The sequence below is a fragment of the Lolium perenne genome, chromosome 6, assembly GCF_019359855.2.
Source record: "Lolium perenne isolate Kyuss_39 chromosome 6, Kyuss_2.0, whole genome shotgun sequence".
Lineage (NCBI taxonomy): Eukaryota > Viridiplantae > Streptophyta > Magnoliopsida > Poales > Poaceae > Lolium > Lolium perenne.
In genome coordinates, this window is record NC_067249.2 from 68,821,154 (window position 1) to 68,839,808 (window position 18,655).

Below are 18,655 nucleotides of genomic sequence, written 5' to 3' on the forward strand. Positions count from 1 at the left end.
CACTCTCATATAGGTGGTTTTTTTACTGGACGTACATATCGCTTATTTTTGCCTATGCATATCAATTATTAAAGTGTCATGATCTACAGGTTAGGTTAACATAAATACTCTGAACATTTGATGGACAGAACTAGTTAACAGCATACATTCAGAAATAGATACACCAAAAGCAACAATACAAAAGAACCGCCAAAGTTCAAGATCTCATACATTACTTTACAGCTCCACGATGGAAGGAATAGTTGTTACGGAGAACAATGCTTATTACAAAAAAAAATCATATCACAAATTTGTGAACATTTCACAAGGTTAGATTTCTGCATAAACCAATGGTAACTACTCTTACTCTACATTGGAGATGCTGAGACGGTAGGAAAGGGCAACATCCACAAAAAACAGACAATAAAATATGCACAGCGAACAAAACTTGCAGAATTACGCAGCGGGAACTCTAAGAATACGCATGGCATGTGCACTTCGCAGAATAACTGCCTACCATTTTCTCACCATATTTTTTTCTGAACTGTCCCAACATTTCCTCTTCAAGGCGAAAACCCCGTGCCAAGTTTCCAACATTGCTGTTGACCATGATGGACAAGCATACATAAATGAAAATTATTACCTGAAAGCACAAAGTGAGAAGCCCATTTTGAAGTTGCTTGGTAACAAGCATCATAAGATCCCATCCAGTTGATAGCAAACACCGCTCCAGTGAATAGTGCAGCAACTAATATATTGCCACAAAGAAGCAGCCCAGCCTATTCAACCAAGATGAGATTATGATCCATCCCCGCAGCCACTTGTATGACCTCTAATCCTTCCAGATTATCGATGAGACAAGGCTCTGCCTCATCCATTGAGCTGCCCAAACCTAGCCTGCCATTTCGGCCAGATCCCCATGCCCAAACTTCTCCGTTCGACATGAGAACAATGGAATGCACCCGGCCAGCTGCTGCTGATACTGGCTTCTCACCAAGCAGATAGTCGACTAATCCTGGGGTGTCCTCCTGGCCAGGTCGTCCGAGTTGGGAGCTGCAGTTCCATCCCCATGAGAGGATACCAGTTTCAACATTGGCATTGCTTTTGGTTGATACATGGCACAGTGCAAGAGAGTGTCCAGCACTTGCTGACACAGAGAATGGATTGTAGCTTATGTCGATAGGGAGAAATTTGGACAAGCCTGACATCCTACCAAGTTGTCCATAAGTGTTGTCTCCACCACTCAGTACAGTACCATTAGCTGGGCAATGCATAAACCACATGAGAGGAATAAATAGAATGGACATTGAAAAGGTGAACCTCCAAAGTAGTACACTTTTAGATGATTTGATCATTATGAATTTGCACTTTTGATCATCATAGCAGGGCAACTCCTAGCTTTCTATGATAATACAATGAACAAAAAAAACAAGAATTCTTAAATAACCGACGATGGAAATGTATATTTACCATTCATTAGTGAGAGGGAGCATAAATTGTAGATGCAACAATGTACCATGTCTTATTAACACGAGAGAGGGAGGGAGGCACGAGAAAAACATTATCCATAGCAAGTGCGCACAAGAGCTTCAACTTTGTAGGTGAAAAGCAGTGTTCAAAATATCGACCGTTCTATCGTGACTCACGGCTGACCGATAAGGTTACAGCATACTGGCCGAGTTTATCACCGGAGCCGATTTATCAGTCTGACAGCCGATTTATCAGCTGATTTAGCTCGAATTTCGCCATTTATCGGGTATCTTAGCTCGATTTATCGGTCTGACAGCCGATTTATCAGCCGACAGTCTTGTACTATAGAACTGTACATTAGCTCAATTTTTCCATTTTTGTTGATTCAAAGACAAAGAATCAAGGTACTCCATAACACTTCTGTCCAATACTCCAATGTTGTTTTTGCAGCAAATTTTAGAATTTTTAGTTCCGGAACTTAGGATTTACAAGAAAGCTAGCCAATAAATAGTAGACCGATAAAATCGATAAATCAGCCAACAAACAATTATTCTCTAACCAGAGGCTGACCAAGCAGTAAACGATAAACCATATCTTGAACACTGGTGAAAAAAATACTCACAGAAGAGAATCAGGGAATGATCAAGCCCACATGAAACATCAGACACCTCAAGATCAGTAGCTTCACGAACAAGAGAAGGTTCCCAGATGATGGGCATATTGTCTTCACTCCGAATTTTCTCAGCGACCATCTTTTCAACAGCCTCTAGCATTGAACTAGAATACTTATCCCCTGATTTGTCAATGTATTCTTGTGGAGATGGTATCTGGGTACTTTGGCCCATTTCTCCTAATCTTCCAGTCTCTGAATAACCCCAACCAAATAGCCCTCCATCTTTTGTCAATGCCATGGCATGTCCCCATCCAAATGATACCTACATTCTTTTTCAATTAAAAACCATTGTCTCCCTAGTGAGCAACATCCAATTTCTTAATTTCAGGGAGAAAGTTAGAACCTTAACAACATCATGACAAGCAAGTGCCTCCACTCTAGAAGGCACTGCAGCTTCCACAATGTCCTTGCCAAGGCCAAGTTGGCCACGCTTTGATCTCCCCCAAACCCATAAAGAGCCATCACATCCAATTGCTGCTGAAACAACTCCTGAAGCGGATACAGCTCGAACTTGAACATTCTCCAGTCCCCTCACCTGTTCTGGGTTGCTCCATGTATTCCTGTCATTCAGTAAAATGGTAAAGCATTTGCACTTATCTATACCTAATAATAAAGGGAGGATTGTTTCCGTCGTCCAACACTTTTTTGGACTGTTTTTCCCTCCCACCAATTCTACATAAAAGAAAATTATTAGAGCGGCCCAAAAAAAAAACCTAGGCAACCTCCGTCAGCTTGCGATCGTTTCCATCCATAAAAGGCATGCACGCAAACGCAGTTAACCCCAAGGATTAGGGTTTGGCGCAAGATCGCCGCCCACGACTACGCCGAGAATTGCCACCGGCCACCAGCCACCAGCCGTCCTCCAGGTCGCCAAACCGCCACCGATCGTTCTCCTCAGTCGCCAGCCGCAGCCCACGACTACGCCGAGAATTGCCACCGGCCACCAGCCGTCCTCCAGGTCGCCAAACCGCCACCGATCGTCCTCCTCAGTCGCCAGCCGCACGGAAGAAAGACTAGATCGAGTGGCCTTCTTACGTTCTCCTGTACCCAACCTGAATCTCCAACGCCAGCTCGGCACGGCGTGCCGCCGCCACGCTTAAGATCGATGGTTACTCGATGCCAAACAGTCGTGGACCTCACGAGAGATACGACTCCAGGCAGCGGGCAACACCTCCGGGAGTGGCGGGGGAGCTGGCGGAGCAGAAGCTGTCGCCAAGCGCAGCCGCGCGCGGGGAAGCAGGGGGCAGGCCTTGCGGCAGACATGACGCTGCTCCGATAAGCTGCTTCAAGTTCCGAACCATTGGTACCGACCTCCTGAGATGAACAACGAGCCGCAGTGAGCCACCGCATCACACATTCACACCAGGCTGAAGCTACCATCAAGCGCGACCTCCCAGGAGACCTCCACCACGCTGCCCCTTTCCTTTGACGGAGGACACTGCAGACTCCGGCTTGAGATGTCGGCGCTGCTCAAGATCCGCCTTCCGGGATGCCTTGTTGCCGAACGAGGGCGAGTCCCTAGCGATGCCCACTACTGAGCGCTGGAGCCGGAACAGCCAGCGACTACGCGCACTGAAATAGAGGTATTGAGATCGAGCCATCGTGGGCGAACGCCGTGGCGCGCCAATCATCCCCAGCTGACTTGCCACCAGCGCAGGCATTCCCGGTGTCACTGATGGCAGGCAAGGCATCATGGAAGTATAATTGGTGTAGAAGTATACTTTGAAACTGATGGCAGTACTTTGACATTGCTCAAAGACTATGTAAGTCTAAGAATCTTTGATGAAGATCAGTTACAGCCACGATAGTAGGTATGATCGAGTAAAACAATACTTTCCCAGCTGCAAGGCTGTACACATACTTTATGTCCTTACAATGTTGAGATTATGTGTCAACTTTGCGACGCTAATTAAGCTGGCAATATAACACGCGTTTTATTGAATTTCGGGAATATGCAAAGTATCACGTGCTGATGGAAATTATGCAAAGCCTCTGTTTTTTGGTGGTGTACAAAATATTTAGACCTGTTTAGTTAGGAGGTGTACGCACAATAGACATTTCTCAGTTTTGATATCGACGAGGGACATGTATGTGATAATTGAAGACGACTATCCGCCATTGTTGTCCTTCGACGCCGAGATGCAGTCTTTCGTCTCAGGTATCTTTGAGTCTGCCGGGTCCACGACAATGCTTCAGTCTTGATTCTGAATTTTGAAATTGATGTACCGTGTTTTCTGATTCTGAATGCAAATTCCCTATGATCAGTAGTTTGCATCTTTTGAATTAAATTGATACATGGCTTGCTCAGACAGTAGGGATGGCTAGACAAGAGGAGAGGGTATGTGCTGGGGCTACTCGTGGCGTCATGAACAGGATCACCACAGTCTACTGCTGCCCCTGTCGTATTTGGTTGCTGCTGCTGCCCCTGGCCCCTTATGCTTGCTGGTTTGCTCCTTAATCACTTACATTTTTTTTAATCTTCAGAAATTGTATTTTCAAAATAAGATTGTTGTGCTTTTGTGGGTACTGAATTTAGGATGTCCTACTCTTAGTATTTATCTGTCTCATAGCTGATTGAAATTGTCCTGCAGTATGTGTGGTTACTGGTTAGTGCTTATTGTTGTACTATTTATGAATCAGAACTTATAGTTTGTGGACTGCAGAATAATTGGTATTATGTCTTTCTTAGTTGCATACACTTTCACATGTAGAAGGAGAAAATTTGATAGATGGACTCTTTCATCATTTGAGTATGAGGTTCTTGATAAAGGGATTCTTAGCCAACAACTAAGTCAGTAACATGGTTTAGGATAAAGTGTGATTTTGGAGTATGAAATCATATCACTTCTTACTTTGTTAGGATTTATTCAACACCTATTGGATATCATATACCTACTAATCATCTAATTGTACTTTGTTGATTAATATTTCTTCATTTCCCCTTTCCAATTAGGATGCCATATTCCTTCATGACATGATAGTATAAATGTATGATACTTTACTCTTCGGTATCAACTGAATAAAATTGTATGACAGTAAAACATAATACTGAAGAATAACTATTTGGTTAGCATAATTTGTTAAATCCCGATTCATCGACTTATTAGTAATTGATGTTTGTTCAGCGACACCAAATGTAAATTAGACGGTGGTGTTCCCCGTTGTCATGACAAGTCCGCGGAATTATAATGTTTGGATGTAGCATGCACCAAGTTTAAATTACATATCGTGTGGTATACGCGATAAGCTATCTCAAACCAATCAAAAATCAAGTTGAAATTACATAGAGAAGGCACACAAAATCATTATAAGCATGCGGTATTACAAGTCGGTGCAGCGAGGGCCTCGCAAGCTCATCTTCGTTGGATGAATCATGAGCAGTGTTTCATTCGCGAGAGCGTTTGAGTTTTAGTTTATCCCGGTGCATCGCACGGGTGCTTTTGCTAGTATCCTTGGTAAGTAATGTTTATTTTATGAGAGTGGCCATGGGTCCAGATTCCATTACCAAAGGATTTGGGGTAACCATGGTAAGCATTACTAGAACAGACAAGAAAACCATGGTTGGGTCATACCTGTTTGGATGATGTATGCTCAGTGTTAAGGTTTGGGGTTCTGACTACTCAATATGAAAACTGAAACCAGTACAGGAATGGTGCGTGTGCGGCATGCATACGGAACTACGGAAGTGTCCATGTTATCTGAACCATTCTTATGCATCTTTTTATGATGTATCTAAACGATCAAATTCATCTGGGCCAGGAAGCAATCGTGCTGCAAACTGGGGTATATAATTTATCGCTATGGCATGCAGATCAACTGCACCTGATACCTGTCCAGTGTCCATGATACTCGACAGACTCAAGTTAGTACTCACTGGTTAAAATTTGATTCGGGTAAGTTGAAGTCTGAAACCATGCGCATTTTGTTCATTTTCAGACATAGAATTTCTTTCTCGCTCAATGTCCTTGGCTACAAGCACGAATAAGCAGTGTCGTTGTCGCTAAAACGTTCAAGCATCGGTACGCACTTATATTCTAGAAACGTCTAAGAGAGGAAACATGGAAGGGGGGAGTGAAGGGGAGAGGGTTAGATCACCTCGGTGCGTGGAGCCCGCGGCCGAGCTGGCCCTCGTCGTTGCGCCCCCATGCCCAGACCTCCCCGGCCGCGGAGACGGCGAGGGAGTGGTAGTGTCCGGCTGCGACCGAGGCGACGGACGGCGGGAGGGAGGGCACGGGCGTGGGGACGTACACGTCCGCGGCCGGAGCAGGCTGGCCCACCGCTCCGTGGCTGTTGTCGCCGAACCCGTACACCGCCCCGGAGCGCGGCGGATGGGGCGCCCCGCCCGCGGCGAGCGCGGAGAGGAACCGGCGGCGGAGGCAGGAAGCGGAGGGGCGCCGCGCGCGGAGGAGGTGAAGCATTTGGGCAGCCGTCGAAGAGAGGAGACGACGATGGCTGCGTGGTTCATGATCTAACCGTGAACCCCTGAAAAGCAAGCCCAACCTCAGCGCAGCGTTTTGGGCCGGCCCAATTTAGAAACCACAGCCCACACAGGTGGGTGGGTGGATTTTAAATTTTGTGGTAGACCTTCCGAAATATCATGAAAAATTATCTCTTTTTTTTAGAATTTCACTTTCTCTTTTCATATAGAATGATAGATAAAATATTTTCGTCAAAGGCCAAATAATTGCACGTGCAGTGTAAGTTCGTTGAGGAGCGGGTGAACCGGTGAAGACACAGAAAATTGCTGAAGATGATCAGAGATGCAATGCACTAAATTAATAGCACAATATAGATATTACAAGCATGCGCAGAGCACGCGTACAAATTTACATTTCACACCCACACCCTTGCATATATACCTCTCGCACGCACACAGGTATACCATGCACAGGACGACGATGCTTTTGGCCTAGTGGAACTTGAGGCTGGTGAGGATGTTGTTGTTGACGGGGTCGGACAGGTGGTCGAGGAGGTTCTGGAAGGGGCCGACGCCGGTGAAGATGGCCTGGAGGGACATGCCTAGGAAGGCGAGCATGGCGAGGCGGCCGTTCTTGATCTCCTTGAGCTTGAGCTCCTTCATCTCCTTCTCGCTCTTGGTGCCGAACCCGAGCGGGTTGAAGATGGGGCCGCCGGGGTAGGCTGGGTCGCCGGAGCCGCCGAGGTACTTCTCGAGGCCCAGGAAGTACTGCTTACCCATGGAGCCCGGGTTGTACCAGTCCTGGAGCCGCCGGTGCTCGGCGAACCCGATCAGCGCCATCTCGAACACGAATAGCGTGTAGGGGTCAGCCCAGTACTGGTAGGTGCCCGCCGGCGGGATCGCGCCTGCCTGGAACCACGGGATGGCTGTCTCTGAGGGGACAAGACCCACCTTGCCCAGGGCCTCCGGGGCGATCATGCCCACCACCCCCATCATCGCCGTCCGGCCGTTGAAGATCTCGCCGTAGGCCAGCCACCTGGGCTCGATGAAGCCGCCGGTGCCCTCTGGGTCGGACAGACCCAAGGGGTCGAAGCCAAAGTCACCGGGCAGACTGCAGAACCACAGAAATCTCAGTTAGTTACCGGAAAAACCATCGTGTTAGAACTTAAACCATACAGTCTTTGCGTCGGGTCTTACGTGCCGTCAAGGTAGGTGAGGGACTGCTTGGACGCGAACCATAGCTGCCTGTCACCTTGCTGAAAGAGAAAACAGAGGTAAACCATAGTTAGTAAATAAGCTCCGGTGACACTAGAAAACATAAAGAGCAGCATAACTAGAGATGATCGAACGGACCTTGGCAGGGGGAGAGGACGATGCCCTGACGATGAAGGAGGACTTCCGGGAGGAAGACGACCTGGAGATGGAAGACTGCAGTGGCCTCCCCAGCAGCTGCCTCCCTGACAGAAGACCCTGAGCCGCCATTGTTCCTGCAACCTCCTCCTCCTGCTGCTCAGAGAGAGATGATGAGGCAGGTGCGGTGTGTGGTGAGACTGAAGATGAAAGTGTGTGCTCCAAACTCGTCACTGCTACAAAAGGAGAGAGGAACGTGTGCTTGTGGCTGGGCAGCAGCGGGGCCAGGAAAATCTAATTCAGATGTGAGGTGCAACCGGAGCGGATGAGGGCATCTGTGGACCCAGTAGAAGTTCGCCATGTGGCGAGTACGGTGAGATAAGGGGGCCTCTCAACAGCTGAGGTTGCATACTTCCATTCCCTTGGCTGAGATTTTTCAGACTCCAAGCACAAGCAGGCTTGTGGACAGCACAGACTGGTACAATTTTGGGTCTACAGCATACATTGCTTGGGAGATATGAGATCCCATGGCTGCTCTAATGAGCCTATCATGTATCGCCATGTAGATAAGGGAAGAATTTCTGGAACTAAATCCTGAAATTTCTTCACTTAAGAAACTACTTTGGCAGTTAATGTTGTATACGGTCATATGAAGCCAAAATGAATTTCGCAAGGCAAAAAAGGGTGCATGTTTCAGTTCTCCACAAAAGTAATACAAATCACTGAGCTGCCAGTCTGTTACATTCCGATGAAAATTAAAATACGGTGGATGAGGTTTGCACCTGTATGTTCTACTGGTAACCCATTTGATCCTACCGAAAAAAGGAAGCACAGTGTATCCGCCAAGGCTATACTGTAGTTAATAAACTTTAGCCAGCTTCCAGAAGTGCACATTTTACATAACAAATGGGAGCCTTCATTACATTAGTCTCCGCTCTCATGTACCTGATAGACAAAAGGTTACAGTCAGTTCTCTTGCATGTGCACTGAACTAATGTTTAATCAGATTTTTTCAGTTGTTTACAGTTTTGTGCCTTCTTGGCGTTCTTCTTTTAACACGAAATGGCATACGTTTGAGCAAAAGAACTATTTGATCTGTTTTATTATCGACATGCAGCTTCTAGTTTCTCGTGGTGTGTATTAAGCTTGATGGCTAAGCTGGTTTCAACAGTTCGTAATCAGACTTTCCTGCATTGTGGGTTCCCAAACACCAAGGAATGAAACTAATGATTCATATGTATATTTATTATTTGACAAGGCTGACAGAAATTTCACAAAGTATGGAGCACTGATCACTTTAGACCATGTATAATAATGTAAGCATTTTATGAAACATGTAAAAATCATGAAAATAATTTAATTATTTTGAGTTTTAATTTATTTATTTTAGTTTGCCCACATGCGCGAAATACATGTAAGTACAGAATATTTGTTTAAATTACAGCAAAGGGAAAGACTTAAAGATTTTCTGTAGAACATTATACAATGCCAAACTAAAATATAAGCTTTACCATAATTTTGATATTTCTGCGAAAATCGATACAAAGCCTTCACAACAGAACCGTATTTAATTGAATTCAGTGAACCCATATGCCTGCACACACAACAAAATATGTTTTAGTACTAAATAAAATAGTAACGTGAATAAGGATAAATTGAGAACCAAACAATGGCTTGGTGGCTTGAGCTCGGGATGTTGAGCTCACCCACCCGGGTTCGAATTGCAGGTGATGTGTTCGGACTAAACAGGGTGCTATCCGAGTGAAAAATTGCTCGAGAGGTCTCACCTATCTAACAACGTATAGCCAACGGAGGGAGCATTCCCGCGTTAGTCAAAGTTTTGGTGAATAAGGATAAATCAATGAGCTGCTGAGTGCACACAATCACCCCTCAGCCTCAGGTGGAATAGTTTTCCATGTGATTTGAGCAAGTTCATTAAACTTGCTTACTATGAAAACTGGTGGGAATTTTATAAAGGGAGGAAAAAAACTTACATAATCTCTGTGAACCGTAATCTCCATACAGGAAATCCTAAATGACATCTAACAGGACCATACACAAGAAGAAGATCAGGTTCTGGCCCACCACTACCTGATGGAAAGACTGGAATGGTAAGTGCTAATCTAGAATTGTGATATACAGATTCCTAATCATTTTAAATGAATAGGGCAAATATAATAAGAATTTGGAGGAGATGATTTTTCAGAACATACCCACTGCTCTGAGTGCACTAGCCATGTCAGCTTCGGTAAATGCAATGGCATTCTTGTTGTGTTCATGAGTATCGCAATTGCAGAAATTTGAGCACAGTAAGTTTGCTGCTTTAGCAATGCCTTCCTTACCATCAGAACCAGAAAGACACTCTATATGCATCCTTCCATGTGCATTAAGATCCTACAGGTTCAGATGAGTGATACAACAGTTATAAGAGTGATGTGTCTACCAGTCAAATAACGGTTAACAATCACCCTGGTCCATATTTTAGACAGTAAAATGGGCCATCAGAATTCTGTATTAAGCAACTTACTAAATAACTTGACTTCTCATCTCTTGGGGCATCTATACCAGGTTCAAGCAATTCCTTCAGTACTCCTGTAGAGCATTGTCAAATGGTCAGTCATATCTCTCTGCACCGTTGATTGTACACCAATCATTGCATGAAGCTGAGAAGTAACAGGAAACATGGTAATTATCTTGGCTTGTTATGTTATTTCAAAAAGATCTGGTATATTGACATGTTCCCTTTCCATTTTATTTGGATGTTAGAAAGGTTACAGGTTCAGTGATTTTCTACATTCAGATGCACAGTTCAAACTATTCGAAGTAGTATCATATAAAATTCATAAATTATGAAGGCTGTTCTTTTCACGGTACAGAATTGCAGAAGATAGCTTGAAGGGCAAACAAAAAAAAAGCACCCAATGTTGTTATCCCATATTGTCAATAAACTTGTTTAATTTCTGCCTTTTTTCACCATAAAGGGCAGGCGCTCAGACACATTTCATTAAGAAATAAGAAGAAAGAGTTTTGTATACAGGTAAAATATAGGCCCATATGGCTAAAAAAGAATAAATCATATCTACTCAAACAAGTAAGCATGTGGCAAATGTTCATTATCACACCTTCAATGTCATAGAGAACTACATGCTTAACGCCAATAGTTGAGAGCCACTGTAAAAGCTGCTTGATCTTCAAAATATTATTTGCTTCTCTTCTGTCAACTACAATGCCCACGTACTTAAGTCTCTCAAAATGAATATTTCGGTACTTGGGCAGCAACTCGGACGAAATAAGATAGCATTCTAGATAATTACTGAGATGCAACCACAAATCAAAAAGGCTGATCAGCAGGTGGATGAGGTACCATAGCAGCCCTAAGATGAGCTCTACTATCGTGGATGACCAAGATATCTGCATTTAGCCAAGATAAAGTACCACAGCTTTCTGTACACTTCCCTGAAAATTCAACATGAAATTACTAACATCATTAGTTGCCTCCAGTTATTCTACCAGATGGATGGTCATGGGATAGGAATAATAGGATCAACTATGTCATGTTTGTCTAATAGTATGAAAGGAAAAAAGAATAAATTAATATATATTAATCACCTCAATTTGTAACAACTGATAATCATTGACATGTTTTCCTATACATCCTAGCATTTTTCTATCTTATCTAATCATGCAGGCAGATGGTGAGATGGAGAACATGCACATGCTTGGAACAAAACCAGCAAAGACATAGCTGCGCTTAGTCAGATTTATTCACCGAACACACGTCTTCAGTTCATAAATAAATAGACAACCCCATAGAACCAAAACAATGCAGGCCCAGCTAGCGCAAACGCATAGAAAGTACCATGTTACTAGCCAAAGATGTGTTCTCTTAACATAGCATTGCATGATATTAACATGTCTGATGCATTCAATGCTAAAGGTCTTTTTTCGCGAAAACGCAAAAGACTTGCGTTTCGATGCATTGATAGATAGGGAAAAAGTTATATGTACAAGTCCACGAAGGGACCAACACCCCGCACTACAACTCGACCCAAGAAAGAAGACCTAGTCTAGGGGATGATCTGGCGGACACCCCGGGCCCCCGCGCTCACCCACTGTTGCGCCTCGGTCTTGATGTCGTTGAGCAGGGAAGGCACCGAGGGTTGTGCGTTATCAAAGATCGCAGCATTCCGGTGCTTCCAGATCCACCACGCCGTGAGCATGATGACCGACGATGTACCTTTGCGCAGCTGGCGGGGAGCGGTCCGCACCGCCTGCGACCACCACTCCACGAAGTCCCCCTCCGAGTCCGGAGGCCCTGAGGTAGATCGGATCCACGAGAGGACCTCGAACCAGATCGTCCTGGAGAATGAGCATCCGGTGAGTAGATGCGCCATAGTCTCCTTCGATTGGTCACACAGCGGGCATCTGGGCGCATGTGGTAGACCACGACGCGCCAGCCTCTCACCCGTCCAACACCTGTCCAGACAGGCCAACCATAGAAAGAATTTCACCCTAAGAGGCGCCCAGGATCTCCAGTTCAGCTCCCATGATGCTGAGGTGATCCCCCCCTGGAAGAGCGCCTCATAGCAAGAATGGGAGGTGTACTGGCCGTCCGCCGTCCACAACCAGGACATCGCATCTTGCTCCTCCGAAAGTTGGACATCCCTCAGTCTGACCCATAGTTGCACATATTGCCATAGTACTAGGGGACTCGGCGCTCCAGCTATGTCGGGGATCCAAGTGCGGTCTACCAGTGCCTGACGCACCGTACGCACCTTCCTGCGCCGTTTAGGAACTAGCGCAAACACCTCTGGCGCCATCTCCTTGATGGACCTGCCGTCCAGCCACCGGTCCTCCCAGAAGAGCGCGGACTCCCCATTACCCACAGTCATCGAGGTGGAAGCCGCGAAGATGTCCAGCTCCGCCCTCGAGAACTGCATGTCCAGCCCGCGCCATGGCCGTTGGGGGTCCGTGCGCATCCTCCATAGCCAACGCACCCTAAGGCTTATGGCCATCCGTGCAAGGTCGGGGATCCCCAACCCCCCTAGGTTAAGCGGCCGGCACACCCTAGCCCAGTTCACGTGGCAGTGACCTCCATTGGCCTCTGCCCGGCCCACCCAGAGGAACCCTCGCAGGATCTTGTTGATCTGTTTGAGGGTCTTTTTGTTCAGGGCCAGAACCATTAGCTGGTGCAGCGGGATTGCCGCGAGCACCGCTCGGATCAGCGTCAAACGTCCAGCTTGCGGCATCATGGATGCCCGCCATGTCGGCAATTTGTCAGCTAGCCTGTCCAAAAGCGGCTGGAAAGTCTCGGCCGACAACCGCCTAATAGACAGGGGAATGCCCAGGTACTTCACCGGAAAAGGCGCTAGCTGGCACTCCATGTGCCCCGCCGCAGCCACAGCTACCTCATCCGAGCAAGCAATAGGGGACACCGAGCACTTAGCGAAGTTGGTGCGTAGGCCGGAGGCTTGCCCAAAAAGCTCCAGGATCCCGCGGACCGCACCCAACTCTGCCTCATCCGGGTGACAGAAGATCACCACATCATCCGCATATAGCGACACTGAGGTCACCAGGTCCCGTCGCGCCAACCGTCGCAGCATACCCAGCTCAGCTGCCTTAGCAAGCACCTTGTTGAGCGAGTTCATCACTAGGACAAACAACGATGGCGACAGGGGGTCCCCCTGTCTCAGTCCCCTCCGATGCCAGATCGGGGGGCCTGGCTCGCCATTGAGCATCACCCGGGTACTGGCCATCTCTCGGAACCTCGGCCCAAACCCTAACTTCTGGAGAACCTCCATGAGGAAGCCCCAGGATACTGAGTCGAAAGCCCGAGCGATGTCCAGCTTCAGCATCACCCTCGGCTCCTTCCCTCTATGTAGGAAACGAGCTGTCTGCTGTACCAACATGAAGTTGTCATGGATGCACCTTTTGCGAATGAAGGCGCATTGGTTGCGATCCACCAGCGACTCCATCCGAGGTGCCAGCCTAGTAGCCAAAGTTTTCGCCACCAGCTTGGCGAAGATATGAATCAAACTTATCGGCCTGTAGTCGCCTAGCGCCATGGCGTCCGGGCGCTTGGGCAGCAGGACCAGCAGGGCTTGGTTAAGGCCTTGGAGTCCGCGCCCACACATCGTATAAAGCTTGTCGAAAGCCGCCATGAAGTCAGCCTTGACCACCCCCCAACATTTCTGGAGGAACTCAGCCGTGAACCCGTCGGGGCCGGGCGCCTTGCTCGGTGGCAGGTGTCTGATTACTTCCCACACCTCCTCCTCCGTGAACGCTACCTCGAGCTCGGATAGGTCCTCTGGTGTGGTGCCCAAGAAGTCCAAATCCAGCGAGTGCACCCTCGCCACCGAAGTGCCCAGCAGGCCCTCAAAGTGCGCGAAGGTAGCTTCAGCCATAGCCGCGTGGTCGGAGAGAACAACGTTATCCACCCTCAAGCTATGAATCACGTTCTTCTGGCGCCTGTAGGCCGCATGCTGGTGGAAGAAGTCCGTGTTGGCGTCCCCCTCCCTTAGCCATGCTATCTTTGCCCGCTGGCGAGCCATCGTCCGCTCGAGTGAGGCCAGCCCTAGGTAAGCTTGCTTGAGGTGCGCCCGGAGTCGACGCTCATCGGGGGTGAGCAGTCGGGATTCCATGGCGGTGTCCAACCTCAATACCACCTCCCGCGCTATCATAAGCTGCAGTTTGATGCATCCAACCTTTTTGTCGCTCCAGCTCATAAGACGGCGCGCAGTGAGTTTCAACTTAGCGGTGAGCCGCCGGAAGGGGTCAGTGTCTCCTTGGACCACATCCCAGGCGCTCTGGACCACCTCGTCGAACCCATCAAGCCGCAGCCAGAAACGTTCGAACTGGAACCTCTTCCGCCCCGCCGACTGTGTGGTGCAGTCGAGGAGGAGGGGGCAATGGTCTGCCACAACCGTCGCCAAGCAGCGCAAGCTGCAGCTACTGTGGAGCTCCTCCCAAGCCACCGTGACAAACACCCGGTCAAGCCGAACAAGCGTGGGGGTTTCACGCTCGTTCGACCATGTGTACCGTTGACCATGCAGGTAGATCTCCTTCAGCTCGCAGTCGTTCAGGAAGCGGCGAAATCTGCCCATCATCCTATGGTTTAGATTACCGTTGTTCTTGTCCTCTGCCCGGTAGATCATGTTGAAGTCCCCACAAAGCGCCCATGGGCCTTGGTGGGTTCCGCGAATATCGCGAAGCTCATCCAGGAAGGCGATCTTGTCCGCCTCCGCCTGTGGCCCGTAAACACAGGTAAGCCACCACCATGGTTCCCCTCCCAAGGGTGCCACCCTAGCAGTGATACTATTAGCACCTATGTGGGCGCTGTCGAGCTGCACCACCCTGCTTATCCAGGCCACAATCACCCCACCCCGAGTACCAGACGCAGGCAAGCAGAAGTACGCATCAAAGTCCGCGCCAAGCGCTTCCATAACAATGGCAGGGGTTACAACTGATAGCTTTGTCTCCTGGAGACAGACAATAGACGCACCCGTAGTACCTACTACACTCCTGACACCCGTACGCCTCGCGCGATCATTAAGGCCCCGCACGTTGGCCACCATCACCTTAGGTTCGTACAATGCTAAAGGTCTGATGCATTCAGTGCTAAAAAAACCGTGTATGATGCATCCAGCTTGACAACGATACTGACATGTTCCAGAGAAGGCCAACATTGCTCTAACCAAAGTTTCAGACCATAATTTTTTTAACCACATTCCCTAACGGGAGCCACCAAATATGCCGGTTAGCATGGCAACACAAGTAGGATTAGACGAGTAAATAAGTTTTACAGCTTTCATTTACATGCCTTTAGATAGTACTACTGCAAGCAATGCAATGGCATAATGTGTCACATGGCCGCAGGGGCGGATCTAATGGTGTGAGGGGTGTGCACCCAAGATTTCTGGAGGTCAACGGGGTTTGACTAATTCACTGTACGGGAAAAGGCTCATACCTCGACAACCAATGTCCAAGATCGCACGGGTGCCCTAGATTTGAGTATCCATCCAGGCGAGAGAGATTGAGATTATAGTGCTCACACCGAGATCAGTCCGAGCACGGGACCCCGGGTAAATCCCCAATCCACGGCTCCACGCCAGTCCCGTAGACCGTCTGGGAAGGACGAGGGGATGCCGTCAGAGCTAGTTGCCGCCGCCGGCGCGAGGGAGAAGGAGAAAGAAGAGGGGAAAGTTCTTCCCACGCGGGAATTCAGATGAGGAAATTTTGTACTGCTAGTTTCGACTCTAGACTTGGGTAAATTGCGTCTAACAATGGAGGTCCTAAATTTCTTAGAATCTTTTTCCCCCTTAAACACGAGGGAGAAGATTTAACTATTCCATCTATAATTAAAAAACCTAAACGCTAAAAAGTGCACGGTGGCCTGTTTGTCGTGGCGAGCCAACGATTGCTGGCCGTTGGATCTCGGATGGAGAACCTGATGTATCTGCTCTGTTCCGACCGTCCCCACCTGAGGGCCCCCACCGTCACCGCGACCGCACCACGCCTGAAGGGACATCCTCGTCGCGCGCGTGCGAGGAAGACGGTCGAGAAACGTCTCCATTCGCTCGATCCCCATTTCTGTCGTGAACTCCGGCCGGCGATTCTCTAGGGTTCGGATGAGCGACGGCGTGCTCGTCGGCGCCGCGATTCGCTAGGGGTCCAGGGGGTGAGGGGTAGGTTGCTCGCTGGCGCTCGATTCGCTTCCGGGGGAGGTCCTCGTGAGCTCAGTAGGCGTAAGGAGCGGGAGGTCGACGGCGGTGGGGGCGAGGCGCGAGTGCGCTTCGATCTCCGCGACGGAGATCGACCTTTTCTCAGGCGGGTGCAGTCGATTCACCGTCCAAGAGCTTCATCGCCGCCGTATTAGTGGCCGTACACTCGGCGCGTGGTGTTTTTCGCCTAGATCGTTAACGGAGATCGTCACGTGAGCGTTGACGGAGATCAGTTGCAGATCCAGCTACTCAGGTAAGCGATATGTGCTCAGATTCCCCCAATACCCCAGTAGGACTTGATTTCCTGGTTCAATTTTGTTCCCATTTTGATGGTGCGGGATTTTTGGAAGTAGATGGATGGCAGTGCATGGACTCTCCCCTGTATATCCACTTTTTGTCCTTGTTCTATGGTTCTTATGGTCTCCTGTAGAGCATGTTTTTGGAGTAATTTTGTACTTGTTGTTATGGTTCCCATTGTTTCCCTGTTGATCATGGTTGGAGTAATTTGTACACCCGAAATTAGATGATGCTACTACAGCTTTTATGTTCTCAGTTGTTTATTAGACCTTGTAGGTTCTGCATGGATCATGTAGAGTAACTTTTGCTGTTGTGTTTGATACTCATTCTAGTCTAAGTTGTTTTTTGCCATGCTAGTGCACCTGCCTGATATAGGCTACCAATTTTAGATGATACCAGTACTAGCTTATGATGCTGCTTATTAGTGGTTATTTTTGCTCTTTGGAACATTCTAATTCATATGAGGCTGCTTATTGAAGTTTGCTGGTGGTTCTTATTGAAGTTGATTTGCCATGCCATGAGATGCCACAAGTTGGCGATTATTCGTGTTTGAAATAAGTTGTTACGTCATTATAATTAAGTTGTCAACTAGGAGTCATTAAGTTGGCTCGTCGTTGTTACTTAAGTTGCTTTTCAGAATTTTTCATGCCATAAACGATGCCACGAGTTTCCGTTGTCCATGTTTTAACTTGTTTTGTCATTATGATCAAGTTGTCCACTATAAGTAATTAAGTTGGCTGGTGGTTCTTAATTAAGTTGATTTTCTGTTGTTTTACATGACATGAACGATCCCTTTGAGTTTGCCCATTATCTGTCTTAAACAAGTTGTTCTTGGAAATACATCTAGTTGTGTAACTTTTCCAAATACATCTAGTTGTTCCAAGTAAAGCAAAGTTGATGTCTGCTTTCAGTCATGTTTTGCTTAAGTTTTAGCAGAACAGAGCTTTTGTATGTTTTTGTATGACCATGTAGACTAACTTGCATAAGTGGTGATGCAGAGTTGCATTGTACATTTTTGTGTGCGTATGTAAGCATGTTAATTTGATTTTTGATTTTCTATTCATCAACAGGTGTAGGGAGATGACTAAGAGGTTTCCGTGTCTACAACTACCAGATGGAGCAACGGGCAGACCTGCAGTAACAGGCGTGCAGCCTCGCCAGCAGGTATATTCAACATAAGTAAGGACAAAGTAATGTCAGAACAACTCAATTTACTTCCAAAAAACAACTAAGGCATGCTATCAAAAGACAACTCAAAATACTTTCAGATAGCATGCCTTAGTTGTTTTTTGGAAGTAAATTGAGTTGTTCTGACATTACTTTGTCCTTACTTATGTTGAATATGTTGTTCTTTTTTTCAGGCTGCAGTTGCGGATAATCCTATGAACATGAATGGTCCGAATCCTGTACCCGCTACTAATTTACGATCCCGTGGTGCTACTTCAGGTGGTGGTAATCATGCAGAAAATGTTGTTGGACCTTCTGCAACTGTGGTTGAACCTAAGAAAAGCCGTGCATTCCTGTCGGTATGTCCAATTCATACTTCCTCGCTTGTGTGTTTTCTTCAAATATGTGTATTAGTTTTCTTATGTTGTGTGTGAAATTGTCCTGAATTACTATTTGACCTTTTTTTCTCCTTATCGTGGTGTGCAGCTTGGTAGGAATAAAGCGTCTCCTGCTAGACTTGTGAAGCTGAATGAAATTTTATCAGGTGATCAGAAGACGTTGATCACAGAGTGGGGGTGGGGA

General features: G+C 47.3%; 3 protein-coding genes across 4 annotated transcripts; all 3 read right to left on the bottom strand.

The window, feature by feature from the left end:
• Positions 1–134: 134 nt before the first annotated feature.
• LOC127307606 (ultraviolet-B receptor UVR8) lies at positions 135–6,582 on the bottom strand. The gene is made up of 4 exons (XM_051338337.2): positions 6,218–6,582; positions 2,466–2,682; positions 2,072–2,384; positions 135–1,240 (listed from the first exon to the last, which is right to left on the bottom strand). Exons 1-4 carry the CDS (start codon positions 6,538–6,540, stop codon positions 759–761), a joined length of 1,335 nt encoding a protein of 444 aa, XP_051194297.1. The 5' UTR covers positions 6,541–6,582; the 3' UTR covers positions 135–758.
• A 281-nt stretch (positions 6,583–6,863) lies between these two features.
• On the bottom strand, positions 6,864–8,132 carry LOC127307607 (chlorophyll a-b binding protein 8, chloroplastic). Its single transcript, XM_051338338.2, has 3 exons — positions 7,893–8,132; positions 7,737–7,795; positions 6,864–7,650 (listed from the first exon to the last, which is right to left on the bottom strand). Exons 1-3 carry the CDS (start codon positions 8,019–8,021, stop codon positions 7,032–7,034), a joined length of 807 nt encoding a protein of 268 aa, XP_051194298.1. The 5' UTR covers positions 8,022–8,132; the 3' UTR covers positions 6,864–7,031.
• A 422-nt stretch (positions 8,133–8,554) lies between these two features.
• LOC127307608 (uncharacterized) lies at positions 8,555–16,208 on the bottom strand. 2 transcript variants are annotated; one of them, XM_071821851.1, is made up of 7 exons: positions 15,856–16,208; positions 11,012–11,367; positions 10,417–10,481; positions 10,103–10,283; positions 9,884–9,980; positions 9,401–9,483; positions 8,555–8,834 (listed from the first exon to the last, which is right to left on the bottom strand). In XM_071821851.1, exons 2-7 carry the CDS (start codon positions 11,304–11,306, stop codon positions 8,827–8,829), a joined length of 729 nt encoding a protein of 242 aa, XP_071677952.1. In that variant the 5' UTR covers positions 11,307–11,367; positions 15,856–16,208; the 3' UTR covers positions 8,555–8,826. The 2 variants fall into 2 exon arrangements, with proteins under 2 accessions (XP_071677952.1, XP_051194299.1); XM_051338339.1 differs by having other exon boundaries at positions 11,012–11,345; positions 15,856–16,207.
• Positions 16,209–18,655: the final 2,447 nt, after the last annotated feature.

Coding starts and splice junctions, on each gene's coding strand:
- LOC127307606 (XM_051338337.2), bottom strand. CDS start 6,540: ATGCTTCACCTCCTCCGCGCGCGGCGCCCCTCCGCTTCCTGCCTCCGC. Junction 2,683..6,217: donor CGCGGGCTCCACGCACCGAG/GTGATCTAACCC, acceptor ACTGAATGACAG/GAATACATGGAGCAACCCAG. Junction 1,241..2,071: donor TCATTCCCTGATTCTCTTCT/GTGAGTATTTTT, acceptor TGCATTGCCCAG/CTAATGGTACTGTACTGAGT.
- LOC127307607 (XM_051338338.2), bottom strand. CDS start 8,021: ATGGCGGCTCAGGGTCTTCTGTCAGGGAGGCAGCTGCTGGGGAGGCCA. Junction 7,796..7,892: donor CGTCCTCTCCCCCTGCCAAG/GTCCGTTCGATC, acceptor TTTCTCTTTCAG/CAAGGTGACAGGCAGCTATG. Junction 7,651..7,736: donor CTCACCTACCTTGACGGCAC/GTAAGACCCGAC, acceptor GTGGTTCTGCAG/TCTGCCCGGTGACTTTGGCT.
- LOC127307608 (XM_071821851.1), bottom strand. CDS start 11,306: ATGCAGATATCTTGGTCATCCACGATAGTAGAGCTCATCTTAGGGCTG. Junction 10,482..11,011: donor AGTTCTCTATGACATTGAAG/GTGTGATAATGA, acceptor AATGCTCTACAG/GAGTACTGAAGGAATTGCTT. Junction 10,284..10,416: donor ATGAGAAGTCAAGTTATTTA/GTAAGTTGCTTA, acceptor CTGAACCTGTAG/GATCTTAATGCACATGGAAG.